Raw genomic sequence first — 24,693 nt, 5'->3', positions numbered from 1 at the left:
TGAGTTGCTGTTTTGCAGCAAAAGGCTACAGGAAATGCAGCCGTTCAGACCTTTGTCTAAGAAACACTGAGACGGATACTGAAAGACACTCTGGACGCGCTGGAATGTGTGCGTGTGTGAATTTGTAAACCGTCCTTTTGCGGAAGGGAGGGGGTCGTCCTTCAGTGAACCCAGCCAGTGTTGTTTTGGCCCGTGTTTACTTAGCCTTCTGTATGTGTTCCAGTGAGAACAATGACTAGGAAGGTACCAAAATGGCAACGCAAAGTTGAACTGCAAATAGCCTCACAAGAAAGTGAAGAAATGTCATGAAAACCTTTTCTCCTGACTTGTAAAGTAACATAGAGTCGTGAAACAGAGTATTTGTAGCCGACTGGTTGGTAAAAGGGGCCAGGCTGCTTGTTTTTGTTAGCAGATTAAATATCAGGACAGGAAGGGCCAGGTTTAGGGAAACAGGAAAACTGATGCAAGGAAACTGTGTACGTCACCAGCCAGCCCACCGCCTTCTGGACTCAAAGTATTATCCAGACCCAAAGTAGGTATGGAGTCTTCGCTCAACTCACCAATGAAGCGTTTACTTTTCATAGGTAAGTGAGCTTCCTTGTATTGCAGCATAGCAGCTTTATGTATAGAGAGAGGACTGAAATCAAATCTTTAACAATGGGGTCTTAATGTTACATATAAGTAGCTTTGGTAGAGATCTGTACTTGAACTCACTTTTCAGACAGTATTCTTTTCCTCCAATTTGCGAAAACTGTTTGTGTTGAAAATGGCATTCAAAATGCCAAAAAAAACCATCGGAAATGTATTTCTGTTACACTGGAGACACACATATGTTCGGAGAAAAACATATTTTCTTACTAAAAGAATTCATATCTTAGTGAGTGTGAATTATTAATTGTTTCCTTTTTCCTGTTTATTTTTGCAGCATGGCTCTGGAGTCTAATGGACACAGGCCTATTTGATATTTGTCAGTCTTGTCACCAACATGCGACATGTAAGTCCAAGAATGGATCGAGCCCCATCTGCTTATGTAACTACGGATATACGGGAGATGGGATAGCATTTTGCAATGGTGAGCGCAGATACACACATCCATCCAATATTCTTTTTTTCTTTTTTTTTTGGGGGGGGGGGGTTAACATGTTGTGCTTAGGGAAACCTGGAGCATGTCGGCCTCACAAGCTATGACTATAATTTAAAGATTTTTTGGTCATACCAGCATAGTCTCACAGTTTGCAGAGAAGTCTGTTCCAAAAACAATTCTTTCTTGCCACAGTTTCTGAAGGTGAAGTAAATACTGTATTTTTCCTTATTTAAACCAAGATCAATAATTTTTATTTGCTAAATGCCAAAACATGCAGAGAGATCATCGTTGGAGAACACTTTATTACTTTCTTCATAGCCAGAACTTTTACATGCATTTCCTTAGCAGAATTGCCTTTTGAACTGTATGACTGGGGTCAAAATGTTTTGGTATCCATTTTAGAGCTGCGAAGACTAGCTTTTGATCCAATCCTCCTGACAAAACTGCTGTAACTAAGTCCAGATTCTAGCCTGCCTGTCTCAAAGACAGTGTTTCAGCCCAGCAGGGCTGTGTAATGGCCTCTCTGTAAGGTTGAGTTTTTTTGCCCTGAAGCCAATTTCTGACTATTTTTTTGGTATGGTGCTTAGTTAAATATTACCACAAATTGGTGTTTTTCACATGATCTTTTCATATGATGTTCATCAGTCCATCCTGTAGCCACACAAAATGATGCAGCTAACCCCAGATTCTGTTCTCATGATTGCAAGCTTTCCCCTTTTCCTCCAAATGATTTGTGTTATGGCCAAACAAACTAAGGTTTTTGTCCCTGAGTGCATTTGCAAACTGCCATCTAGTTTTTTTTCATGTTTTTTGTTTTTACGGTGGTTTTGTAGTAATGATGTCTTCCTCACTGAGTAGCCTTTCAGCACATCTCTGTAAAGGGTTTGTTTCACAGTGGATAATGACACTCTCCCTCCAAGTTCAGCCAACATCTTCACAAGGTCTTTTACTATTGTTCTGGGGTTAATATACTTTTTTGTATTAAAGCACATAACTTTCTGGGACTCATAATTTGTATGCTTCCTGAACAGTACAATGGCTGGTCACATCCTTGGTGTATTTACTTGCATTTAATTGTTTCAACGTGGCTTCTTCGGAGATATGCAAATGTCACCAATGATAACCCAGAGTTGTAGTGATCCAAAGTTATCTCATTTGACTTCTATTGCCTGCTTGAGTTTGTTTTGAGGTGCTTTAAAACTATCCATAAGGGTGCTTCTGCTTAACTCACAGGTCATAAGCTTACAAAAGCCATGATGTCATCACCAGGGCAGAGTAACGTAAAAACAAATACCAAACAAAAACAAAAAAACGTAAATTTATCCCATTAATCATATTTGGCATTTACGCAAACAGAAATAGTTGTCATCATTTTTACTGACCTAAAAGAGACAAAGTTTATTCTGATTCATTGTCAGACACTGAGGAGAAAAGGTTGCCTTAAAAAAAAAGAAAGAAAGCAAACACTTTTGCTTTATATATATATATATATATATATATATATATATATATATATATATATATATATATATATATATATATATATATATATATATATATATATATATATATATATATATATATATATATATATATATATATATAGGGACGACTTAAACAACAACAATGAAACTCCAAGTCAATCAAACGAAATCAAACTGTCCACTTAAGAAGCAGAACTGTTTGACAATCAATTTCACCTGCTATTGTCGAAATGGAACAGACAACAGGTGGAGACTAGAGGCAATCAGCGAGACCCCCCCCCCCCCCCCAATATAGCAATGGTTCTGCAGATGGTGACGACAGACCACTTCTCGGTTCCTCTGCTTTCTGGCTGATGTTTTGGTCAATTTTGAATGCTGGCGATGCTTCACTCTAGTGGTAGCATGAGACGGAGTCTACAACCCACACAAGTGTCTCAGGTAGTACAGCTCATCCATGATGGCACATCAATCCGAGCTGTGGCAACAAGGTTTGCTGTGTCTGTCAGTGTAGTGTCCAGAGCATGGAGGCGCTACCAGGAGACGTGGGGGAGGCCATAGGAGTGCAACGACCCTGCAGCAGGACCCCTACCTCCACCTTTGTGCAAGAAGGAACATGAGGAATACTGCCAGAGTGCTGTAAACTGATGCCCAGCAGGTCACAGATGTGCATGTGTCTGCTCAAACGATCAGAAACAGACTCCATGAGGGTGGTATGAGGGCCACAGGTGGGCGTTATGCTTACAGCCCAACATGATGTTTGGCATTCGCCAGAGAACACCAATATTGGCAAATTCTCCGCTGGCACCCTGTGCTCTTCACAGATGAAAGCAGGTTCACACTGAGCACATGTGACAGTCGTGTCAAAGTCTGGAGGCGACGTGGAGAACGTTCTGCTGTCTGCAACATCCTCCAGCATGACTGGTTTGGCAGTGGGTCAGTAATGCTGTGGGGTGGCATTTCTGTGAGGGAGCCAGGCAGCCCTCCAAAGGCTTGCTAGAGGTAGTCTGACTGCCATCAGGTACAGAGATGAGATCCTCAGACCAATTGTGAGACCATATGGTGGTGCGGTTGGCCCTGGGTTCCTCCTAATGCAAGTCAATGCTAGACCTCATGTGGCTGGAGAGTGTCAGCAGTTCCTGCAAGATGAAAGCGTTGATGCTTTGGACCGGCTCGCCGGTTCCCCAGACCTGAAGCCAATTGAGCACATCCGAGACATCATGTCTCGCTCCATCCACCAACGTCACGTTGCACCACAGACTGTCCAGTAGTTGGTGGGTGCGTTAGTCCAGGTCTGGGAGGAGATCCCTCAGGAGACCTTCCGCCACCTCATCAGGATAAGCCCAGGCCTTGTAGGGAGGTCATACGGGCACGTGGAGGCCACACACGCTACTGGGCCTCATTTTGACTTGTTTTAAGGACATTAAATCAAAGTTGGATCTGCCTATATTGTGTTTTTCCACTTTCATTTTGTGTGTGGCTCCAAATCAAGACCTCCATGGGTCAATACATTTGATTTCCATTGATAATTTTTGTTTGATTTTGATGTCAGCACATTCAACTATTTAAAGAACAAAGTATTTCATAAGAATACTTCATTCATTCAGAGGTTGTGTTATTTTGGTGTTCCATTTTAGTTTTTTTTTTTATCTGTGTGTGAGTTTGTGTGTGTATATTTGTGCTTCACTTAATATGACCATTTCAAGTGACAAAATCATTAGCTAATTTTAGTATTATAGTTTGAAGTTTGTATTGTGTAGTATAATCAACCTTCAGAAGACTGTACTTGCCTTACTGCCTTGTTCTTCCTGTTATGTATCTGAGCTGTTCAGAATTGCTAGAGGGCCCCCAACCCCTCCCCATGTGTCCTAACTAAATTGAAACCACAAGTCTAGTATACCTACTGTATTTTGAGGGACAAGTTTCATGAGAAAATGGGTCATGCCTAAAAGTTTTGAGTTCTTCAACAAAACAGGTAATTCCCTATATACAAAAAAAATAAACTAAGATCAAGTTGTTAGTGCACAAAGTTCACTTTTTAACAGATGATAAAAAAGCTAGACCTTTTTAAAATTACTCCCTTTAAAGCGCTTTGCCATCATCTCCTTAAGAATTGTATCTTTACATTTATTTGAATACCTCAATATTTTTCCCTACACTCCACAGTTATGCTCTACTCTATGACAGTCTATTGCATAAAATCCCAATGAAGTACACTGATCTTTTGTTTTATCTGTGTTCATGTCCCTTTAGCCTTTTTCATATTTCTTAAAGCTTGGTGGCAACCTCATATTCCAGAGTGAGTCATAGAAGAGTCAGAAAAGCTTTGTGTTCGTCACCTCCTCCATAAGAATAGAGGATTTCCTTTACCGCACATGTTCTGTGCAAAAGGTACAGGAAAGTGGAAGAGGGTGTTCATCACATCCAGACAAAGCAAAGGCCCCTGTAGGTCATATTACAATAAACTGCGAGATGGATGATTTATTTGAAAATAAGGCTGAAACAGCACTTTCTATAATGAGTGAGCAGCCGCCGCATCAACAGCAAGCTGCGCTCTGGCTGGTGCTTTGTAAACCTGGACAGAAGTACAAATCCTTGGCAGTAATTTGAGCTAAATGGAATTGAAAAATGCCAAACAATTGTGAGAATCCACAGTTGAAATGTTTAAATGCTGCCATCAGCCCAAGCTTCATTTCAAACTAAACTAGCACTGAGATGTCAACACATCTGTACTTCATCAAGCTCAAATTATACAGGATTAAGATCTAATTTAGTCGTTTATAAAACAATAACTGTAGAAAGCAATGAATTATCACATGGTGCTCAGTAATAATAATTACATCATTTTGTGATGTAAAGAAATTTCCAAAGATGCTGTTGTGCCATTACAAATGGTTTTAAGTTTTTTAATGTTTAATAAATAACTCTGAGTCTGTTATGTATCATCCGGTGAATATCAGCCCAAAAAGCTAATATTAGGACAATAGTTGAAAGGAATGATTCAAGCACTGGCATTCTTTCAACAGCAAACTCACATATGGAATAAAGGAGTTATAACTTCTCTTCAAGTTAAATAATTTATTAACATGAATAAATATTTACATAGAAAACTACTATAGAATATTGTTTATCTGAATTAACAATATATTTCAATCAACAAATCCTCTCTACTAGGCTAGTGAAACTGAACTAAACTACTAGGCGAATTTAAAATATATAGAAGCCAAGGAAATATGTACACACAAAGGAAACAAAAGGACAAATAAAATAATTGAAAACCATCGACAGAATGGTTTAGTGAATCCTGATTCTCTGCAGATCCAAGTTAGAGAACTAAAGTTCATCTTAAAGAATGTGGAATGAGATTAAATTAGCTTGACTAATCTAGAACAACATTTGGTATGTGCTCCAACCCATTCACAATGCAAATCTAAGTTCTACAAAGCAGTATTTGAGGAAATAACATTTCAAAGAATTATTCGCTCAGTAAAAATCAATAACTTTAGGACCCTTGATTTTATTAATGCTATTATCTAGCCTGGAGGCTAGAGGGCGCTGTAGCGGTCAGTCATTAGCTTGATATAAAGGTATACAAAAAAAACAACATTAAATCCACATTAATCTTCCGTAGCAATAATGTGGTAAGGCTTATAACACAATTGAATGATGGCAGAGCTAAACGAAACAAAACTTATGTTTAAAAACAAACTGTAGTTGCCTTAACCAGTTCAAAGCATAGTAGAACTTGAGGTGCGTGAGCTGCTGCTAGGGGTTGCTCAAGAAGAAAAATGTAATGGCAGTCTGCCAGCGCTTTTTCCCCACACCATAAAGGTCGTTTAAATAAACATTTCCTTTGTAAAAATTAAAAGCAAAGACTTTAAATTTAATAAATAGATAAAATGTATTCACACAAAAATGTATTTTTTTTAGAACTTCTATGCTTCACTTTAAGATGAAATACAGAAGAAATTATCTTCTTCTACACATTGTTCTGTATATGCCCACCTAGCTTGTGGCCTCTACTTAATTAATTCTCGCAAATATGCTCAATTGGCTGAAATCAGGGAAACTATAAGATGAGACATTTAAGGTCAAAGTTAGTGATGAAAGAGCAGAGGAATCAAGAGAGAGTGTTTAGAATTAGAGGCAACAGAGCAGAAAATTTAAACAGATCCGGGAGACGAAAACTAGCAAGAATCAGAAAGTGTCTCTCTATCTCGCTCCTCAACTGAGTGACACGGTCTCTGTATCTGTATCAATAGCGCAGCACCCACAAACAGCTCTGCCCACGGTGCTGTGACTCTGAGCCGGCTACAAGCACTGATGCGCATGTCATGGACACACTGCTGCAGCCTCCGCTGCTGCTGGTGGGAAAATTGGTGGTAGATGCAGTTTCTTGGCTATGCTCACGCAAAGAGCTGCAATATCTTTCATTGTGATTCAGACAGGTTCAGTTCATTTTAAGGATGCAGTTTTAGTGCGTATTCAGACAGGAACAGGGAAACCAGCAACCAGCGGTGGGGCTGGGGGTAGCTGAGGTGTGTTGCCATCACCATGTTTACCTGCTGAATGTGACTGCAGTGAAACAATCAGGAAATAACTTTTTAATTTTCTGATTAATAACAGCTTCATCGAGGCCAGCGCTCTGTTATTGTTACTCTATGCTGCTCTACCAAAGTTCTCTCTCATCATTGTACACAAATCAAATTCAACTTCTTCATGTTTCTATTTTGCGCCCCATAAATTGTGAGTCAGACTCAGATTTAGAAGCGTACATGAGATAAACAAAGTGAGAACACACACAAGTAGATCATCAGAGTTTAGTTTGTGTTTCCTTCAGGTGTGGAAAAGAAGGACACATAGGGCTGAAAAGTCACAAACCCAAAAATGTAACCTGTAAAAATACAGAAAACTCATCAAAAAGTGCCTTTGTTGCTAAAAATGCAAGTTTTACTGAAGGACTAAGGATGGTTGAGTGGTTGATTGATCCTGGTGCATCAAAAGACACGACATGTGATAAAGAAATTCTGCAAAATAGCACTGCAGAAGGAAAAAACAGGACTTTGGTTGAAGCAGACAGAGGCATGCTGTCACATGCTGAGTTACCAAAGATGTACTGGGCTGAAGCAGTAGCAATAGCTGCCGACATACAGAATAGGTTGCCCACATCTGTCCTGAAGCAAAAAAAACACCCTACCAAACATAGTGTGAAAAAAACCTGACATCAGCCATGTAAGAGTGTTTGGTTGGATGGCTTATGCACATGTTCCAGGGGCTGAAAGACGAAAACTAGACAAGGAAGCCTTAAAACTTAGGTTTGTGGGCTATGCAAACAATGCAAAAGGCTTTGGTCTGTTCGATGAAGCGAGGAGGCGAATTCTGATTCGACAGACTTGACTCAGACTTTACGCAGCTTGGTCGGTTGTTTGTCTCCTCAGTGTAGAACTCCTCTCTGCTCGAGGGGTCCACAGGCAAAGAGGGCAATAAATCCGAGGGGGCTTAGTACATAGCAGTGTTGGCATCCCCTGCTGTGATGGGCAGTCCCTTGGTGCCTGTAAAAGTCTCACATTTCAGTGGCTTTAAACTTACAGTCTGAGTTTATTATCAATGGCTGATTGTACAACGATGCACTGATAACATTATGGGTTGAGATTACTTTTATGGTTCATGGACAATCCTACTTAATTTCAAACTGATGTTTAGAATATTTAAAAGGTTGTAATTGTACAAGATAACCTTTTGCAAGTTTCACTTTGTGGTGCTATTTCTGGACTCGATCAAAAATCTCAAAATGCTTTGTTTTAAGGAGGATCATAATCACTTTTTTAATGATCAAAAAGCAGGCAGACTGTGTTGGTGGTCGTAATTTTGCGATAAAAGCCTAGCAGTCGATATTTCTAAATTAACTTATTGTCGAAGAGGCAGAGCTGAGATCTGGATACCTCAGCAGAGCAAAATGCAAATCCTGTGTCAAAACTGCTTTTTAATGAGAAAGAAGACACATGCGATGAGGCTGTATATTGGCTGTATTATTACTGGGTGCAACATGAAGCCAATAAAAACTTAGCAGAGATGTCACATGTACAGATGCTGACACATCCAGTGGGAAATAAAGCAGTTTATTTCTAGTTTGGGGTGCATTTTTTTAATAAAGGATTAAAAAAGTAAAGGTTTTTAAATTCTTCAGGTATAGTGCTATGTAGTGACAAGCAAAAGCAATCATCTGAGTTTTCTCACATGTCATTTTAGAACCTCAGATGTCAGAGTAGTTTGTTGGGATTTTATTTAATAGAACGACACAGCGCCCAGGACCTCATAATTGTTTAGTGGAGGGAACTTGATACATGTTTTTTTCTATTTTACTTTTTTATTTAACTCTTTTATTTTTTATACAAATAAAAATCTGAAAAGTGTGTCATTCATTTGTATTTGAACCCCCATAAAGTATTAAGCGTGAGGGTGAGGAAGTTTCATTTCAGTCTCATCTGATCAGAGCACCTTCTTTCCCCCCTAAATTGTTAAACTTTATATGGAATTTCATATACATTGTTTTCAACAATGGCTTTTGTCGGACAAATAGCCGTCCTGTTAACTGATTCTTCCATCTGAGCTCTGCCCCTCCTCCAGAATTAAGACGGATCAAATTGCACAAAGGTGGACTTTATTGATTAGCTGACTTCTAAAAGCTGGTGCAAGTTTATCTATAGGTGACAGAATAAATGGATGATTTAGATTTTAATTTGAACCAAAAGTAAGAAAACCATCCATTTTCTTTCAAAATTGTACTCTTCTTGTGTTGGTCTGAGATATATAATAACCCAATGCAATACTTTAAATTTGTGCTTATAATGTAACAATATGTAGCAAAAAATACGTCCATGGGGTAGGCCTTCCAATAACTTCTGCAAGGCATTGTAAATTTCTGAAGTTTTAAATAAATTAGTAAAGACTTTTACTGTCGTCAATCTTCAATCTGTTTTATGATTGCACGTTTTCTCTTCTGTCTTTCTTCTCTCAGATGACAACGAGTGTCAGAATGTGACTAACATCTGCGGGGAGAAGGGCAAGTGCACAAACACAGAGGGCAGCTACTACTGTACGTGTGTCTCTGGATACGTGTCGACCGGAGAAACCCGGTTCCAGACCAACGACGGCACCCGATGCACTGGTAATCCCTAGAGAAGTCTTTAAATGTGCAAAAATTCACACAGGGATCTGTAGTTTAAACGAGCCTGTACTCTCTGAGGACCTTAGTACAAGTACCCGACTCAAGTGTGTTTTAAAGCAGTTACTGGGCAGCTGCGACGACGTGAGGTCTGGGTGAATGTGTGAACTGTTTTCTCTCTCAGTGGAGAGAGGAAAATAAATATGTTGGAGGGGATTTTTTTTTTTCTCCTTACCACTTCTTTCCCATCTGCTGCCCTGAAAAACCATCTGAGATGTTTTGTTTATTTTGCACGATGAAAAAAACACAGCATCTTTATTGCAAGGCTACAGACTGAAGAGTTCCTGCAGATATCCAACCGGATGCAGGGAAACATGCAGCAGACGAGTTCTGGATGTAAAAATGTTTGCAAAAGTGTGCTACATCGATGTTTAGCTGTCACAGACACCAAAAATGCAAAATGAATTATTATTTACTATTTAGAAGCATGTTTGATAGTAGGATAGTGTCGCTTATTTTGACGTACAATCATTTTAATGGAAGCCCTCTTTTTTTATTTGCATCTTTTAGATATTGATGAATGTGAGCGCGAACAGGCCTGTGGCCCAAACTCACGCTGCCATAATACAAATGGATCTTTCTATTGTTCCTGTCAGCGTGATTACATCTCGACTTCAGGCGATAAGCACTTTCAGGCAGAGAGAGGTGTAAGATGTAAAGGTCGGTATGAAAACTCGAGAGCCCACACAAACACACACAGCAGGAGTCCTTTAATACTCACATTGATAGATATTTATCTTCTTTCATCCTATTTTTTTTTTATTTTGTTCAACACATTTTTTTTTTTTTTACACTTTGTTGAGGATTGGCTTGAAAATAATGCAAAATTTCAGGCATTTTAAGGAGCACCGGTGGCACACTGAGAAATGTGATGTTATATGCTCTCTCAGACCTCACTTTATCACCATGCATAAGTGAAGTTCTTGTTTTTCAGAACATCCCCAAAAATATTGCCATGACAACATTGGATGCATGGCGCAGGCTGTCAACAGAACACTTGAAAACGTAAGTGTCCCTCTGCCAAGGGAGGTTAAAAATAGACATGATAAAGCTGCCCCCTGTTGGAGAGAGTGCAGAGCAACCAGAGATAGAACGGGTTACAGCTACGTTATGTTAACGTACTTGTATCATCAGTCTCTGTGATCTAAGAATGACCTGCGATTCCTACCTGCAGCTCTGAACACTTGGTTGTCCCAGCTCCATAGGAGAAGTAACACAATTGGGCACCTCATATAACGCTGCATCCGTTTAGTGTCAAGCATGCTGCTTGACGCTTCACTTGTCTGCATGTTAATGTTCAGTGAAAGGAGCAAATAAACTGTTTTATAAGACAATATATGAAATGGATAGTTGTAAAATACTAAAAATTGAAGAACAAAATAATTTAATTATTACATGTCGCCCTAATTTGAGAGGTACTACTTGCCTATATACCTATTAGACAGTACCCATTAGACATGCTGCAGACACAGTCTTTGAGTACTGTATATTATAAATCATATAATTTATATTGGACAGACAAATTCAGGACTGTATATTTATTGCATATGCATTAAATGCACATAATATAAATCAGAGACTGCTTCTTTGTCCCAGAGCCCATTATACTGTTTTATAGATAACAGACAATTGAAAAATATTAAATTATATCACACTTTACCGACTACATATCCCCGAAGAAGACTTTTGGCTTTCTGAACATGAATTGGTGTAAATCTTAACGAGCTACCTGCAAGTTTCAACTTGCCATTCAAGGGGAAAAAAAAATTAAAAGATTTAAACTTTCTTTTAAAAGTCACTGAAAGTTCAAAGTCATTCTGTCGTCAAAAATAAATCTCTCCTCCTTTTTAGATGAGCAACCTCACGGAGCCACAAAGCCTGCTGAGAGAAATTGCCAACAGGACGTCTGGTGAACTTACCTCAGTGGAAGTGATCGCATATGTTGAGGCCTTGAGTCGATCCGCATCAACACTGGCTGCTGTGGAGAAGGATTACACTGTCAAACCATCTGCCGTCAACTCCACTCTTTCAGTACGCTCTGTTTACCGTTGTTGTTTCTCAGTCAACAGTTGGAGCCTTGCCGAAAAGGCTGCCACGCTTTGAACTGGTTTAAGAAAACAACTGGTGCTACATGAAGTCATGTGCCCTCTATAAAGATATTCTGCCTGAAATAATTTACTGCCATTATGGGACATCTGTAGTGCCTTGAAAAAGTATTCACAGCCCATTGAACTTTCCACCAACTTAAATTAATTTGTTATTGAATTGTTGTAGAGTTTATGTGGGATAGGGCTGGTTTCCTTTATTGACAGTAATCACAAAGGAAATGAGCAGAGGGCGGAGGGGGGACATGCAGAGTCCATCGGTCCCATGGTCAGCAACTAAACCCTGGACAGCTACCTCAAGGACTATAGCCTCCATATATACTACCAGTTAAAGGTTTTGGATACAACTTTGTCATTCAATCAAGTACCTTCTCCATTCAATTGCTTTTCATTCTTCTTACTTTCTTCATTGTAGATACATAGTGAAGACATCAAAACTATGAAGTCAAAGTCTGTGGAATTATGTAGTGAACAAAAAAGTGGAATAACTCAAAACAACTGTTATATTTTAGATTCTTAAAAAAAAAAAACTACCTTTGTGTTGATTACTGCTTTGCCCTCTTGGCATTCTCTTGATGAACTTCATGAGGTAGTCGCCTGAATTAGTATTGTAGCGGTTCCCAGGGAAGTAGTAAAAATAAGCACAGGCCATTGAATGAGAAGGTGTGTCCAAACCTTTGACTGGTAGTTTATGGCACGCCTGCTCTACCACTACATCATGTGCCATGGTATAACACCATGGTGTGATAGATAAACACAACGTTTTGCCTAATTTTGGAGTAGAAGAAAAAAGTTACTCGCTTTTCAATTTTTCTTTTTTTTGTGAAGAAAAATCTAGAAAGTGCAGTGTGCATTGGTCCTTTTTGCTCGCAAACCACTCTAGTAAAGCCAAATTAAGGACACGGTAAACCTGGAAGGAGGTGCTCTGTTCAAATGAAACCAAAATTTACCTTTCTGGCCTTCATGCAAAATGTTTTGTATTGAGTAAAACGAACAGTGCACATCACTCTATCACATCACACCATTGTCATCATGAAGCATAGTGGTGGCAACTTGTCTTCAGCAACTGGTAATGGGAAAATTTATGAAACTAAATACAAACCAATAACTCATTGGAGGCTGCAGAAGTGTTGTGGCTGGTGCTGCTGTTTTAGAATGATGCCCTTGAAACCTTGAAACATCTTGCAAGGAAGAGTTGTCCAAAAACATCACTCTCCAAATGTCCAAAGCTGGTAAAGAAGATTTATATTGTTGCTTATCAAAAAAAAAAAGGAAGTGAAGACTAACAAAAGGCAGAACATGTCGAAGCTGTATTTTGTCAAATAAACATATAGGATCAGTCTGTGTGGATTGAATACCACCTGCAGCACTAAACCCTTAGCTGTGTCTTCTACATGCAGGTAACACATCTGTTTAGAACTGTCACTAAATTACATCCGAGATATATCTTTAGTTGCATGTGGCAGTCGGCATCTTGCTGTTCAGTTAAAGGACCAAATGACTGTTTTGTAAGACATGAAGCTAAATTGTGTTAAATGCATAACTGCAAAACACTTGAAACAATTGGGTTTAAAGATGAAAAAATAGATTCTTACATTTGAGCCATGTAGCAGCTCTACTAAAAACTTTCAGTGTTTATATGTGCAAAGCTGGTACAGACATACCCTAAAAGGTTTACATCTGTTAATTTAGCAAAAGGTGGTTCTGCCAAGTATTGATGAAAATGTGTTGAATTTAAATGCACACTATGTTTTTTAGTTGTTTTTTTTAAAAACCATGTATAATTTTCGTTCCCCTTCACAATTATGTACCACTTTATGAAAAAATACATTGATGTTTGTGTTACTTACAAGTCAAAATGTGGAAGAGTCAAGGAATAACTTTGCAAGGCACTGTATGTAATATTTACCCATCTACGGGACACAGTTTTGTAAATTGGTTTTATTGCATTGTTCAATTAATTATAATCAAGATGGCTGCCATGCTCAAACCACAACAACAAAAATCACATTGTAGTGCTAATTAAAATTATATCCACATGTCGTTACTGATCATAAAAATTCTTGTCAAACAGCAATTAGTCAAAGCAGTGAACAATCTGGTGGAGCAGGATGAACTGGTGGCTTGGAACAGAATGAGACAGGAGCGGCGTGAACACACCATCACCAAGCTGCTCCATGTTGTTGAAGAAAGTGCTCTGTCGTTGGGCAACAACCACAAAACTCCAACTGAGCTTCAAATCAAAGCATCTGAAATGGGTGAGGCAACTGTGATCTGAATTCTCTCAGTTACATTAAATTATTTATTCTCAAATGTACATTTAGATGTCACTGAATATTTTTTTTTAAATCCTCTACAGAACTGAAACTCTTCACCTTTGATGCTTCTCAGACAAAGACCAAACTTTCCGTTTCAATGGGAGGAGATCACATAGATCTAACCCCGAAACTGAAACCAGAGGATAAAACAAGTGGTAAAGATGCTCGCCCTAACTGTATAAAGAGAAGAACAGTCTCGAAAAAGTATTCGCCCCCTTACAGGTTTCTTCTGTTTGTTTGTTTGTTTTTTTTGTCACTCTCACTTAATGATAAAATGTTTTGTTTTGAGGAAAATGACTTTCAGTGAAGAGGCAAAAAGCCTTAAAAGTGGCTTTGTAACAAATTCCAGTTTAATAAATGGTTAATTGACTGAACTTATACAGGTATTTACTACTTACATTGAGCACTCAAAGTGCCTTCACCAAAGCCACATCCAGCAGCAATGATACACTGATACGCATATTGTTATGCAACCTAAGATATGATATATCAAGCCTTCAACTTTCCAACTGTGCCAGGACTGCTGTTGCCACACAGCCACAACTTTCTGCATGAAAATGACTTAATTTGTAATCTGTTCTTGAACCTCATTTGATCGGAGCATGATTTGTAGCTTTCTGAGATTGTTTGCCTGCTCCATGTTGTCAAACAGGTTATATTCAAGCAATTACTTGACTCTAAAGGTTTGGCGGTTATAAAGCCTGGGAATGGCCAATGAAGTTAAACAAACAAAACAAAACAAAAAATAGGTTATTTATAAGCTAGGAAATTATCTTTTCACATAGGACCAGTTTTTTTTTTTTGGAACAGTGATTATCCTCTAATAAATGCAATTTACATTTAATAATAGCTTTTTACATTAACTTATGTCATCTTTGTCCAGTATTAGAAACATTTGAGTGTGACAAAGAAAACAAAAATCTGTTAGGGGGAAATGCTTTTTTCATAACACTGTAGATGAACAGATTCATGTAAAAAAAGAAAGAATACATATTTAAGTGTTTTTGTGAAGAAACAGTGATAATTATTTTTTTTTTCTCCTTCTTTTTTTGTTCTAAATACAAAAATTGTCCTCACACTTTATGTATACCAGAGAGCTTTCAGTCCTCTATATCTTGTGAGAAAATCTTCTATTATAAAAACTGAGGTGCTGACTGACTTTCCTCTGCCTAGCTAAAAGTTTGAGCAGCAGTACAGTAAGTTTTACTCCCTCTCGTCTTTGTTCCGCTTGTTTTGTCCATCAGGATGTGTGTCAGTGGTGTTTGTGAGATATGACAGCATCAGTGACATCCTCAAGCCGAGCAGCGACCCAGGTGTCACCGACTACTCACGCTACGCAGGAACTGGGGAAATCACTGTCAACTCCCAAGTCATGGCAGCAGCCGTCAAACCTGCTGACGTTTACCAACTTGACCATGTCACCTTCACACTGGGGCACAATGAGGTAAAGAATGAGCAGAGTGCTGATGCCAGTTACATTGTTATTTCCGTCTTCTCATATCCTGCTGTCCTTTGAAAATGAACTCCGGAGGAGTCTGTTAGTGCTGAAGAGAACGCCACAGAGGAATTTCTTTTCCTAAAAAAATGCCGACTTGCTGGTTTATGTTATTCTTCATAAAAAGGTGTGCACACAGACTCATTCAAGGTCACATGAATCATCCAACTCTGATTAAACCAGTGAAAACCTGCAAGGTGTTTATTTATTGCTCGGCCAAAAGCTTTTTTTTTTTTTTCTGTATTATAATGTAAACTGAAACTCAAAATGAAAGAAAGTATCCCAAGAATCAAACCCCTGTCAAAACAAAAATAAAAGAATTGACACAAAGTAATTTTAAAATTTTCAAAAATGTAACACAGTGTTGGAAGACACAAATAAACAGATACTAGTCAAGTTAGCAAGTAAGCACATTTTATTTATATAGCACCTTTTTTAGGCAACAGTAATGAAGTGCTTCATAGTGAAACACAGTTTAGGACAATTAAAAGAAAATTTAAAAGAGAAATTAAAAACATTTAAATATAATATAAAAATGTAAAACACATTACAGCAACCCTGTGACCGGTGAGGCTAAATGCCTGTTTAAAAAAAACTAATGTTTTAGTTGCTTTTTAAAAGCTTTGACAGACATTAACAAACTACAAAGACAAGAAAGCTTTACTAGCTACACTACAAGTCAAAACGTTGGACAAACCTTTGTCATTCAGTGGCTTTTCCTTACTTTTATTACTTTCTGTACTGTAGATAGATGGTGAATACATTAAAACCAAGAAACCAAAGTATTTAGAATTATTTAGCAAACTAAAAATTCTTGATCCCAGAGGTAGTGATAAAAAAAATAGACAAACCATTAAATGACAAGGTCTGTCCAAACGTTTGATCCGTAGTGTAAATCAACAAAGGTTATACAAAAACTAAAGAGGGATGTGCTGTGACTGAACCTGGCAACATAAATACTCAAAATCAAAATGAAACATTTACAAAAATAGACTGCAAGGCAGCGAGAGACAGATCCAAAATAACAATAACAAACGGCAACAAAAAGATGCACAAACGAAATCCAAATCGGCTACAAAGGAGATCAAAAGAAGAACAAAAGGAGACAAAGATAACAAAGACATAACAAATGATTGACTGATGCAAATAATCAACAAGATATAGCAAACAGCTCAAAACCCACACACAATGATAAAAGAAGTGACAACACAGAAAGCAAAGAGTAACTTTTTTTTCCAGACGTGCCTCTCTGTCGGAGGAGTTTGGCTTGTTCGTTATTTAAGTGGCCAGAGGCCCATTAGGTTTTGCTTTACCTGTGAAAATATAAGTCACAGCCCTCACTTCTGCATCTTTAAACTATCATTTTGGTGCCAATTATAAATCCATGAAAGCCAAGTTAATCTTATTTAGTCATTTCTTGTCTCATAATAGTATTGGGCTTAAATTATATTTGCATTTCTCTTATTTCAGGAATTAGCTTTCTCATGCGCCAGTCTTGGCCTGACAAAAAACAGGCAGCTGCAGATTTACCTTAAAATCAAATAAATATAAATATCACCTCCACATCTTGAACCATCTTTCTTGTGAAACACAAAAAAGATGATAGGGTGAAAAAAGGAGGGGTAATGAGAAAAATTATCCTGAAAGTTAATGTTCTGCTACTTTTTTTTTTTTTTAGATAATTAAAATGTGTGAAAATGTGATATCATTATTTTTGTGGGCCCCTGGAGGTTTAAACCCAACAAAGGTTGTGTTGATTTATGCTGAAGAGGGAAAAGTGTCTTTAAATTGCCTTTAAAGATGAACAATCAATAATTTCAGTGACATTCTGCCTGCACCTTTTTTTTTGGTATTTTGCACACAAACACATTTTTGAAGAAATTAAGGAGCTCAAAGTTTGTACACATTGACATTAGATATTAATCTAACTAATCTAATCTAACAAAATGTAAATATAGGGTAAATTAATGAGGTAAAAATAACAATGCAATAAATGAACAATCTACATCCTAGTTGTGTATTGAAATGATCTGTAACGCTTATGGCACTTTGTTATAAAAGTCAACTGGATGCAGTAATTTGCAATGCTGTTTGGATGAGACCTGCTGTGTCTGTTTTTTTTTGTGCTAAAGCTAATAAAAAAAGGCCTCTCCCAGACTTCTAACACCTGCTCTGCTTCTCCCTTGTCCCCAAAGCCCATCGACACCAGAACTGATGTGACGAAGTGCGCCTTCTGGGAGTATGAGGTGGACAGCCTGCAGGGCCACTGGTCCACCCAAGGCTGCAAGACACTCCACGTCACCAGCAACGCAACCAACTGCTCCTGCAATCACCTCACACACTTTGCAATCCTCATGTCATCTGGAAGAGCTAATGTGAGTTTTTATTTTTTTTTTTACCCTGAAATACAACACTGTACATTCTTCCTCTTTAATTCATCTCAGAATATAAAGTTAAATTCAGCAGGCGTTGAGGTCGCAGTAATTTTCAGACTGAAACCTATATGTGTTGTCTTTTTTTTTTTTTTATCTTCACACAATTAAATATACTGTTCCTATATGAGGTCTATTGAGGACAAGTTCTCATTTTCATCTAAATAAGGGATGTAATATATTAGGTCATTTTTAGATTAGTTTTAGTTAAGTGTGCATACTTATATACAGCATTGTAAGTCAGGTCAAGTTTAGTAAATTTCAGAAGCGAGGCGGTTCAATGTGCTTTACTTCATGAAACTATAAAAACATCATAAAACACATATCTACAGCAGATTAGCTCGTCTACACCACTTAAACGTCCATTTTAAACCTGAAACATGGAAACACTGGGAAGTTTGAGTAAAAAGGCACAGGCTTGCTGTTCTTCCACATGCAATAATATTTTACTGCACTCAGTGGAGTCTTAGACCAGTAAGGGGTTTTATAATTATAACAACAGTAATTTGAATAGCAGATGTAAACAAATCAGCAAAAAAAATAAAAAAACTGTGAAGAAATACTTTCTTAAATCCCTGGTTGAGCAAAGTCAGGGCAATCAAACTCAAAAATCAAAAGAACACATTTCTGATATTTTAAAACCACCATGAGCCCAGTATGTCTATAAGCCGGCATATTGAGGTAGCCTCTGCCTACGTCTATGTTATATGAAGTGATTCCAAGCAGAAAATACAAGAACTTACAACTCCAGCATACCATGAGCCTGCGAATGAAACACCTCCCTTTCCATTTGCTTCCCAGCTGGCGGCCCACAATACCATCCTGACCCGCATCTCCCAGCTGGGGATGATCATCTCCCTTATCTGTTTGTCCTTGTGCATCTTCACCTTCTGGTTCTTCAGCGAGATCCAGAGCACCAGAACCACCATACACAAGAACCTGTGCTGTAGCCTCTTCATGGCCGAGTTCATCTTCCTCGTGGGGATCAACATGAACTCACACAAGGTGTGAAGGCACATGAAGCGTCCGTTTGACGGACCTGCAATAATCACTGCACTTTATTTTCCTTTCTTTTGATCTTTACACTTAAACACTAATTGAATGTTGGAAGTGTACCGCAGATTTACAAACTTCCCCCGTTCAGTACTTGGAATATATCCCCCTCTTTATTGTCTCTTTTTTTTTCTTCTTTGCAGCTGTTCTGCTCTGTGATTGCAGGGATGCTGCACTATTTCTTTCTTGCAGCCTTTGCCTGGATGTGCATTGAGGGCATTCATTTGTATTTAATAGTAGTCGGTGTCATCTACAACAAAGGCTTTCTGCATCGGAACTTTTACATCTTCGGCTATGGGAGCCCTGCAGTCGTGGTGGCCATCTCAGCAACACTCGGCTCAAAGTATTACGGCACAGATAAAGTGTAAGCAGCAATAAATAATGTTGCAGTTTTCTGTGGCTCTATAATTTCAAGGGGAAAAAAACAGACCATTGGCTTTTATCTTCCAACATGATTTTTAATTTTTGTAAATCAAAGTAGAGATGTCAAATTAACAAGTGAACCGAGAGACTTAGATTAGATTTGGCCTGAAGGTACAATGTCAGGCCTAATGTTTATGTAAGCAAATCCCAATTAAAAGTGACAAGTTTTAAAAATTGAATGCTAATTGTATATATATTTTTTAACCCATAATTTTTTTGTTCTCAGATTAAAAATAAAATAAAATACACACTGTGAACAGTTTGTTACTATCGTTCGATGACACAAATATCTTTTTCTCAATCGTTGCTTTGCAGGTGTTGGCTGAGCACAGAAAATCACTTTGTGTGGAGTTTCATTGGTCCTGCATGTTTGATTATTCTGGTAAAAAAAAAAAAAAACGATGTCTCAGCAATAAGCTGAAATGTTTAATACATTAACTCCACAAACAGAAGTTGTTTCTGTGATAAATATTCATTAGACTCGACTCACGTTTGTTGTGTTTGTCTTGTTTGGTTTCAAACTAAAGGTTAATCTCTTGGCCTTTGGAGTAATTATCTACAAGGTGTACCGGCACACCGCTGTGAAAAAGCCTGAAATCAGCCACTATGAAAACATCAGGTAGGATTACTTCTGCTTCTCTTATATAGGTCAAAAACAACAACAAAAGTTAACAAAAAAAGTCCTGATCTGACAGATTATTAGGATATGCTGCCCTGCAAGAGTAATGTTGGGTAACAAATAGGCTCTTTGTTCGCTCAAACAAGGAGGTTAGCAGCGCTGTGTGCAGGCTACTTAAAATCAGTAATGTCCCCTCAGGTCCTGCGCTCGTGGTGCTATGGCTCTGCTGTTTGTGCTTGGAGCCACCTGGACCTTTGGAGTGCTGCACATTCTCCACGAAACCACTCTCACAGCTTATCTTTTTACCATAACCAACGCTTTCCAAGGAATGTTTATCTTCATCTTCCTCTGTGTGCTGTCCAGAAAGGTAACGTCATGAAATCCTCCTTCTAGACTTTCTTGCTTTCTAAAGTAATAACAGCTGCAAATATTTTCATTTTCAATCAAAATCATACTTACTCAGTACCTAATGCCACATATAAAAAACAATAACAATACTTAGGCATTGATAAAAAAAACAATACTTGTTTCTCTATTTTTTGCTAATGCTATATAATTGTATTTTGTTTTGTGTAGTATCATAATATAGTAAAAAAAAATCCTATACTTTTATTGGTAGATTTAGATTTTAAATGATTCATCTTCATCTACTTAGTTTCTGACAGGAAATGATGCAGGAATCCCCCAAGCACATTAAACCTTTTTTTTTTCTGTTTTTACAAAAAACATTAGATTTCTTAATGTTATTAAGAAATCTAATGTAGAAACATGTTTATACCCTTGTCAATAATTTATGATTATATCTTCATTGGTATTAGGACTATCAACCCAACTTATAATTGTGATAAGCTCCAAGTATTTGAGGTTGGAAGGCCTCCTTGTCATCACCCTAATCTTCAGCACACTCCATAGATTGTCAATGCAATTCAAGTCAAGACTCTGGGGGGGGCTACTGAAGAAGATATGTTTTTTATGTTGCATTGACACAAACCTTTCTCATTTCTTTCAGATTCAAGAGGAATACTACAGGCTTTTCAAAAATGTGCCCTGCTGTTTTGAATACCTAAGATGAAAACCTTTCAGCTAAAGCTCAACCATCTGAACTTCAACAATAATATTTGACAGTACAGCTCAGTGATATCTTGTAATTCATGCTTTTATATTTTTATTTTTTGTCAATGGGAGGAAAATACAAATGTCCGATAAATGTAGCATTTGCAGATATGAAATAGTCTTTTTTTTATGTCAAGAGACTCTAATGATGTATTCACCATTTTTCAGAATCTTTATTCAGTAAACCCATACAAGTTTAAGTCTTTTACAAAAACATGTTTCAAAAGGGTGGCAATTGTTTTTTTTAACTAGTTTATTTTAAGATCTTTTCAGTGTTCTCCTTTATCTTCACAAAGCTTAGTTTCCCTCTTTGTTGCTTATGTTCTTTTAAATTAGTTAGTAAATTATGAAAGAAATGTGTCAATGAAGCATTTGCTGGCACACTGCTGTTCATTTCATCCAAGCTCGCTAAGTTTATTTCAATAGAGCAAAAGAAAAAAAGAATCTCTCAGTGCGTGCCATTGTGCTGATTTCACAGGCCAAGCCCACCATCTACTGGACATGATGAGAAACGCTGGGTCATAAATTTGTGCTGTGGAGCCACAAATTCATTGCATTATCTGTTTATCAGTGAGAATGCTTATACAGCATCCTTACTTATTGTTTTTTTTTTCCTCATCTGTATGCTTGACAATAAAATTAAATGAAAGTAGCACAAAAAACGTGTGTATTTTCCAAATCTCAAATCATATTTAAATGCTTTATTCATTTATTTACACACACACACAAACACACACACACACACACACACACACATATATATATATATATATATATATATATATATATATATATATATATATATATATATATATATATATATATATATATATATATATATATTGTCTGGACAAAAAAAGGCGCCACCTGGATTTAACTAAGCAAATAGGTACGAGCCTCCCATCGGATAATTACTGCTTGGGCGATTATATTTCAGCTGGCAACAAGTTATTTAACCCCAACTGGTGCAATGACTTGCTTCTTATTTCTTAAACAATAATGTGTTTCAGAAGGGTCAAATCGTTGGCACAAGGCATAAACCATACCATACCATACCATACCAGCTTTATTTATAAAGCACTTTAAAACAACCACAGTTGATACAAAGTGCTGTACAATCCAAAAACACAACAAAATAAAAATAATTATAATTAAAAGTAGTTTAAAAACAAAGACATACACTTTAAACTAGATCTCGCTGGTATTGAAAGCCAAGTTAAATAGATAGGTTTTAAGACGAGCTTTAAAAGTGGACAGAGAAGGGGCCTCTCTGACCTGCAAAGGTAAGTCATGCATAAACATCTAAGGCGATTGCAGAAACTACCAAAATTGGGTTAGGAACTGTCGAACACATTATTAAAAAATTGGAAAGAGACTGGGGACCCACTGTCTTTGAGGAAAGAATGTGGCCGGAAAAAAAAATCCTAAATGATTGTGATCGGCGATCACTTAAACATTAGGTGAAATCAAATCAAAGTAAAACAACAGTAGAACTCTAGGCTATGTTTAACAGTGAAAGTAAGAGCATTTCCACGCACAATGTGAAGGGAACAAAGGGATTGGAACTTCACAGCTGTGTAGCCTTAAGAAAACCACTAATCAGTGAGGCTAACTGGACAAAAAGGTTTCAATTTGCTAGGGAACATAAATATTGGACTCTGGAGCAATGGAAGAAGGTCATCTGGTCTGATGAGTCCAGGTTTACCCTGTTCCAGAGTGATGGGTGCATCAGGGTAAGAAGAGAGGCAGGTGAAGTGTTGCACCCATCGTGCCTGTCTACGGTACAAGCCTGGGGGGCAGTGCTCTGATCTGGGGTTGCTGCTGTTGGTCAGGTCTAAGTTCAGCAACAGTATGCGCTCAAAGAATGCCCTCACCTGACTACCTGAATATACTGAATGACCAGGTTATTCCATCAATGGATTTTTTTCTTCAGGATTCATTGGGCTTGAATTGTGAAAGAGTGGTTCAGGGAGTATGAGACATCATTTTCACACGCGGACCGGCCACCACGGAGTCCAGACTTTAACCCTTCTGAGAATCTTTGGGATGTGCTGGAGAATGCTTCACGCAGTGGGCAGACTCTACCATCATTAATGCAAGATCTTGGTGAGAATGAATGCAACACTGGGCGGAAATAAATCCTGTCACATTGCAGAAGCGTATCGAAATGATGCCACAGCGATATATATATATATAAACCATTGTACTTATCTCATTATTTTGTCATTTAGCAAGCAGAAATAATTTGGGTAATCCTGCCTGGCCTAAAATAGGAAATGTTTTGTGTACAAATAAAGGTTTTCTGTCTTTTCAAACAGTGTTTGTACTGTGTATATATACACATTCTGGTTAATAATGTGTGGACGTCTTGATGACAGTAAGGTTATTGAGATATATTACAATTAATATTACTTTTTTCTTTTTCTAAAAGAAAAAAGCTTAGCAAGTGAATATCATGTTATAGTTTTCTTATATTAAAATTGGATGCAAATTTAGAAATAATTAATGGTCCCTGCATCAGAGCCACAGCACTGTTCTCCAAACTGTCTAGAGTTGATTTTTTGTTGTTTGTTGTCATTTGCAGCCAAATATTCAGGACACTTTCCTATTTGGCCATATCTTAATCAGTGTGTGCTGTTTATTTTTTAAGGGTGGATTTTGGATTGAAAACTTGACTAAAGCAGATTGAAATTGAAGATGATTTCTTAATGCACTTATTTCCAAATGCATGTTGGTTATGCATAGATCAAGGGTGGAAATTACTTTTCAGTCTGTGTATTGCTATATTCATGTCTTCCTGAGTTTTCTGTCTAAGCGCATCAGAAACCACTGGTCTCAGCTCCCTCTACTGGATGATGTTAAAATAAGAATAGTTGACTTCAAATGATGCCTGAGAAAGGAACCGCTCTAATAATCCAGACAGAGTATGATCACACAAGTCACATCCGTGTTGTTCTGTGTGAACATCATTCTGAAAGACAGCCAGACTAAACAGCTGAAGTGATTGCCGCTTGATTTCATCACCCTGGAAATGTATTTTACAGAGGAAAATTTTTTTTTGGAGCTACTGAAGTCAGGGCAGGTTTTCAGAGCTGGCATTAAGAGCAGAGAGTCACAGCATTTTGATGATACATAAAAGTGATTTTGGATTAGGACCTGAACTAAGAGTAGGTGGAAAGCATCCTTTCATCCTTTTATTTACACATCTACTGCAAGCTTTTTTTTTTTTTTTTTTTTTTTTTTTGCTGTCTGTGTGCAGCCTTTGCCCTTTACCTTTTGAAAATTGTAGCCGTTTGGCAGAGTGCGTTTTGTTTTTAAAACCTTATGGCTGTTTTCCGCTGCACC

At 37.7% G+C, this 24,693-nt stretch overlaps 1 protein-coding gene across 2 annotated transcripts; it reads left to right on the top strand.

The window, feature by feature from the left end:
- The first annotated feature begins 258 nt into the window (after positions 1-258).
- adgrl4 (adhesion G protein-coupled receptor L4) lies at positions 259-22,039 on the top strand. Of its 2 annotated transcripts, XM_012866067.3 has the most exons (16): positions 259-584; positions 926-1,072; positions 9,584-9,733; positions 10,301-10,450; positions 10,725-10,795; positions 11,642-11,821; positions 13,970-14,153; positions 14,255-14,368; positions 15,458-15,657; positions 17,904-18,083; positions 18,942-19,145; positions 19,337-19,557; positions 19,932-19,998; positions 20,144-20,235; positions 20,434-20,602; positions 21,245-22,039. In XM_012866067.3, exons 1-16 carry the CDS (start codon positions 539-541, stop codon positions 21,305-21,307), a joined length of 2,238 nt encoding a protein of 745 aa, XP_012721521.1. In that variant the 5' UTR covers positions 259-538; the 3' UTR covers positions 21,308-22,039. The 2 variants fall into 2 exon arrangements, with proteins under 2 accessions (XP_012721521.1, XP_021173955.1); XM_021318280.2 differs by lacking the exon at positions 11,642-11,821.
- Positions 22,040-24,693: the final 2,654 nt, after the last annotated feature.

The sequence above is a fragment of the Fundulus heteroclitus genome, chromosome 9 (genome assembly GCF_011125445.2).
Source record: "Fundulus heteroclitus isolate FHET01 chromosome 9, MU-UCD_Fhet_4.1, whole genome shotgun sequence".
Classification (NCBI taxonomy): domain Eukaryota; kingdom Metazoa; phylum Chordata; class Actinopteri; order Cyprinodontiformes; family Fundulidae; genus Fundulus; species Fundulus heteroclitus.
This window is presented reverse-complemented; position numbering and strand designations above follow the sequence as displayed.

Excerpts from the sequence above, each read along its gene's own strand:
- adgrl4 (XM_012866067.3), top strand. The coding sequence starts at position 539 with ATGGAGTCTTCGCTCAACTCACCAATGAAGCGTTTACTTTTCATAG. Across the intron at positions 10,796-11,641 it reads TCAACAGAACACTTGAAAAC|ATGAGCAACCTCACGGAGCC; the intron begins GTAAGTGTCCCT and ends CCTCCTTTTTAG. Across the intron at positions 11,822-13,969 it reads CCGTCAACTCCACTCTTTCA|CAATTAGTCAAAGCAGTGAA; the intron begins GTACGCTCTGTT and ends CTTGTCAAACAG.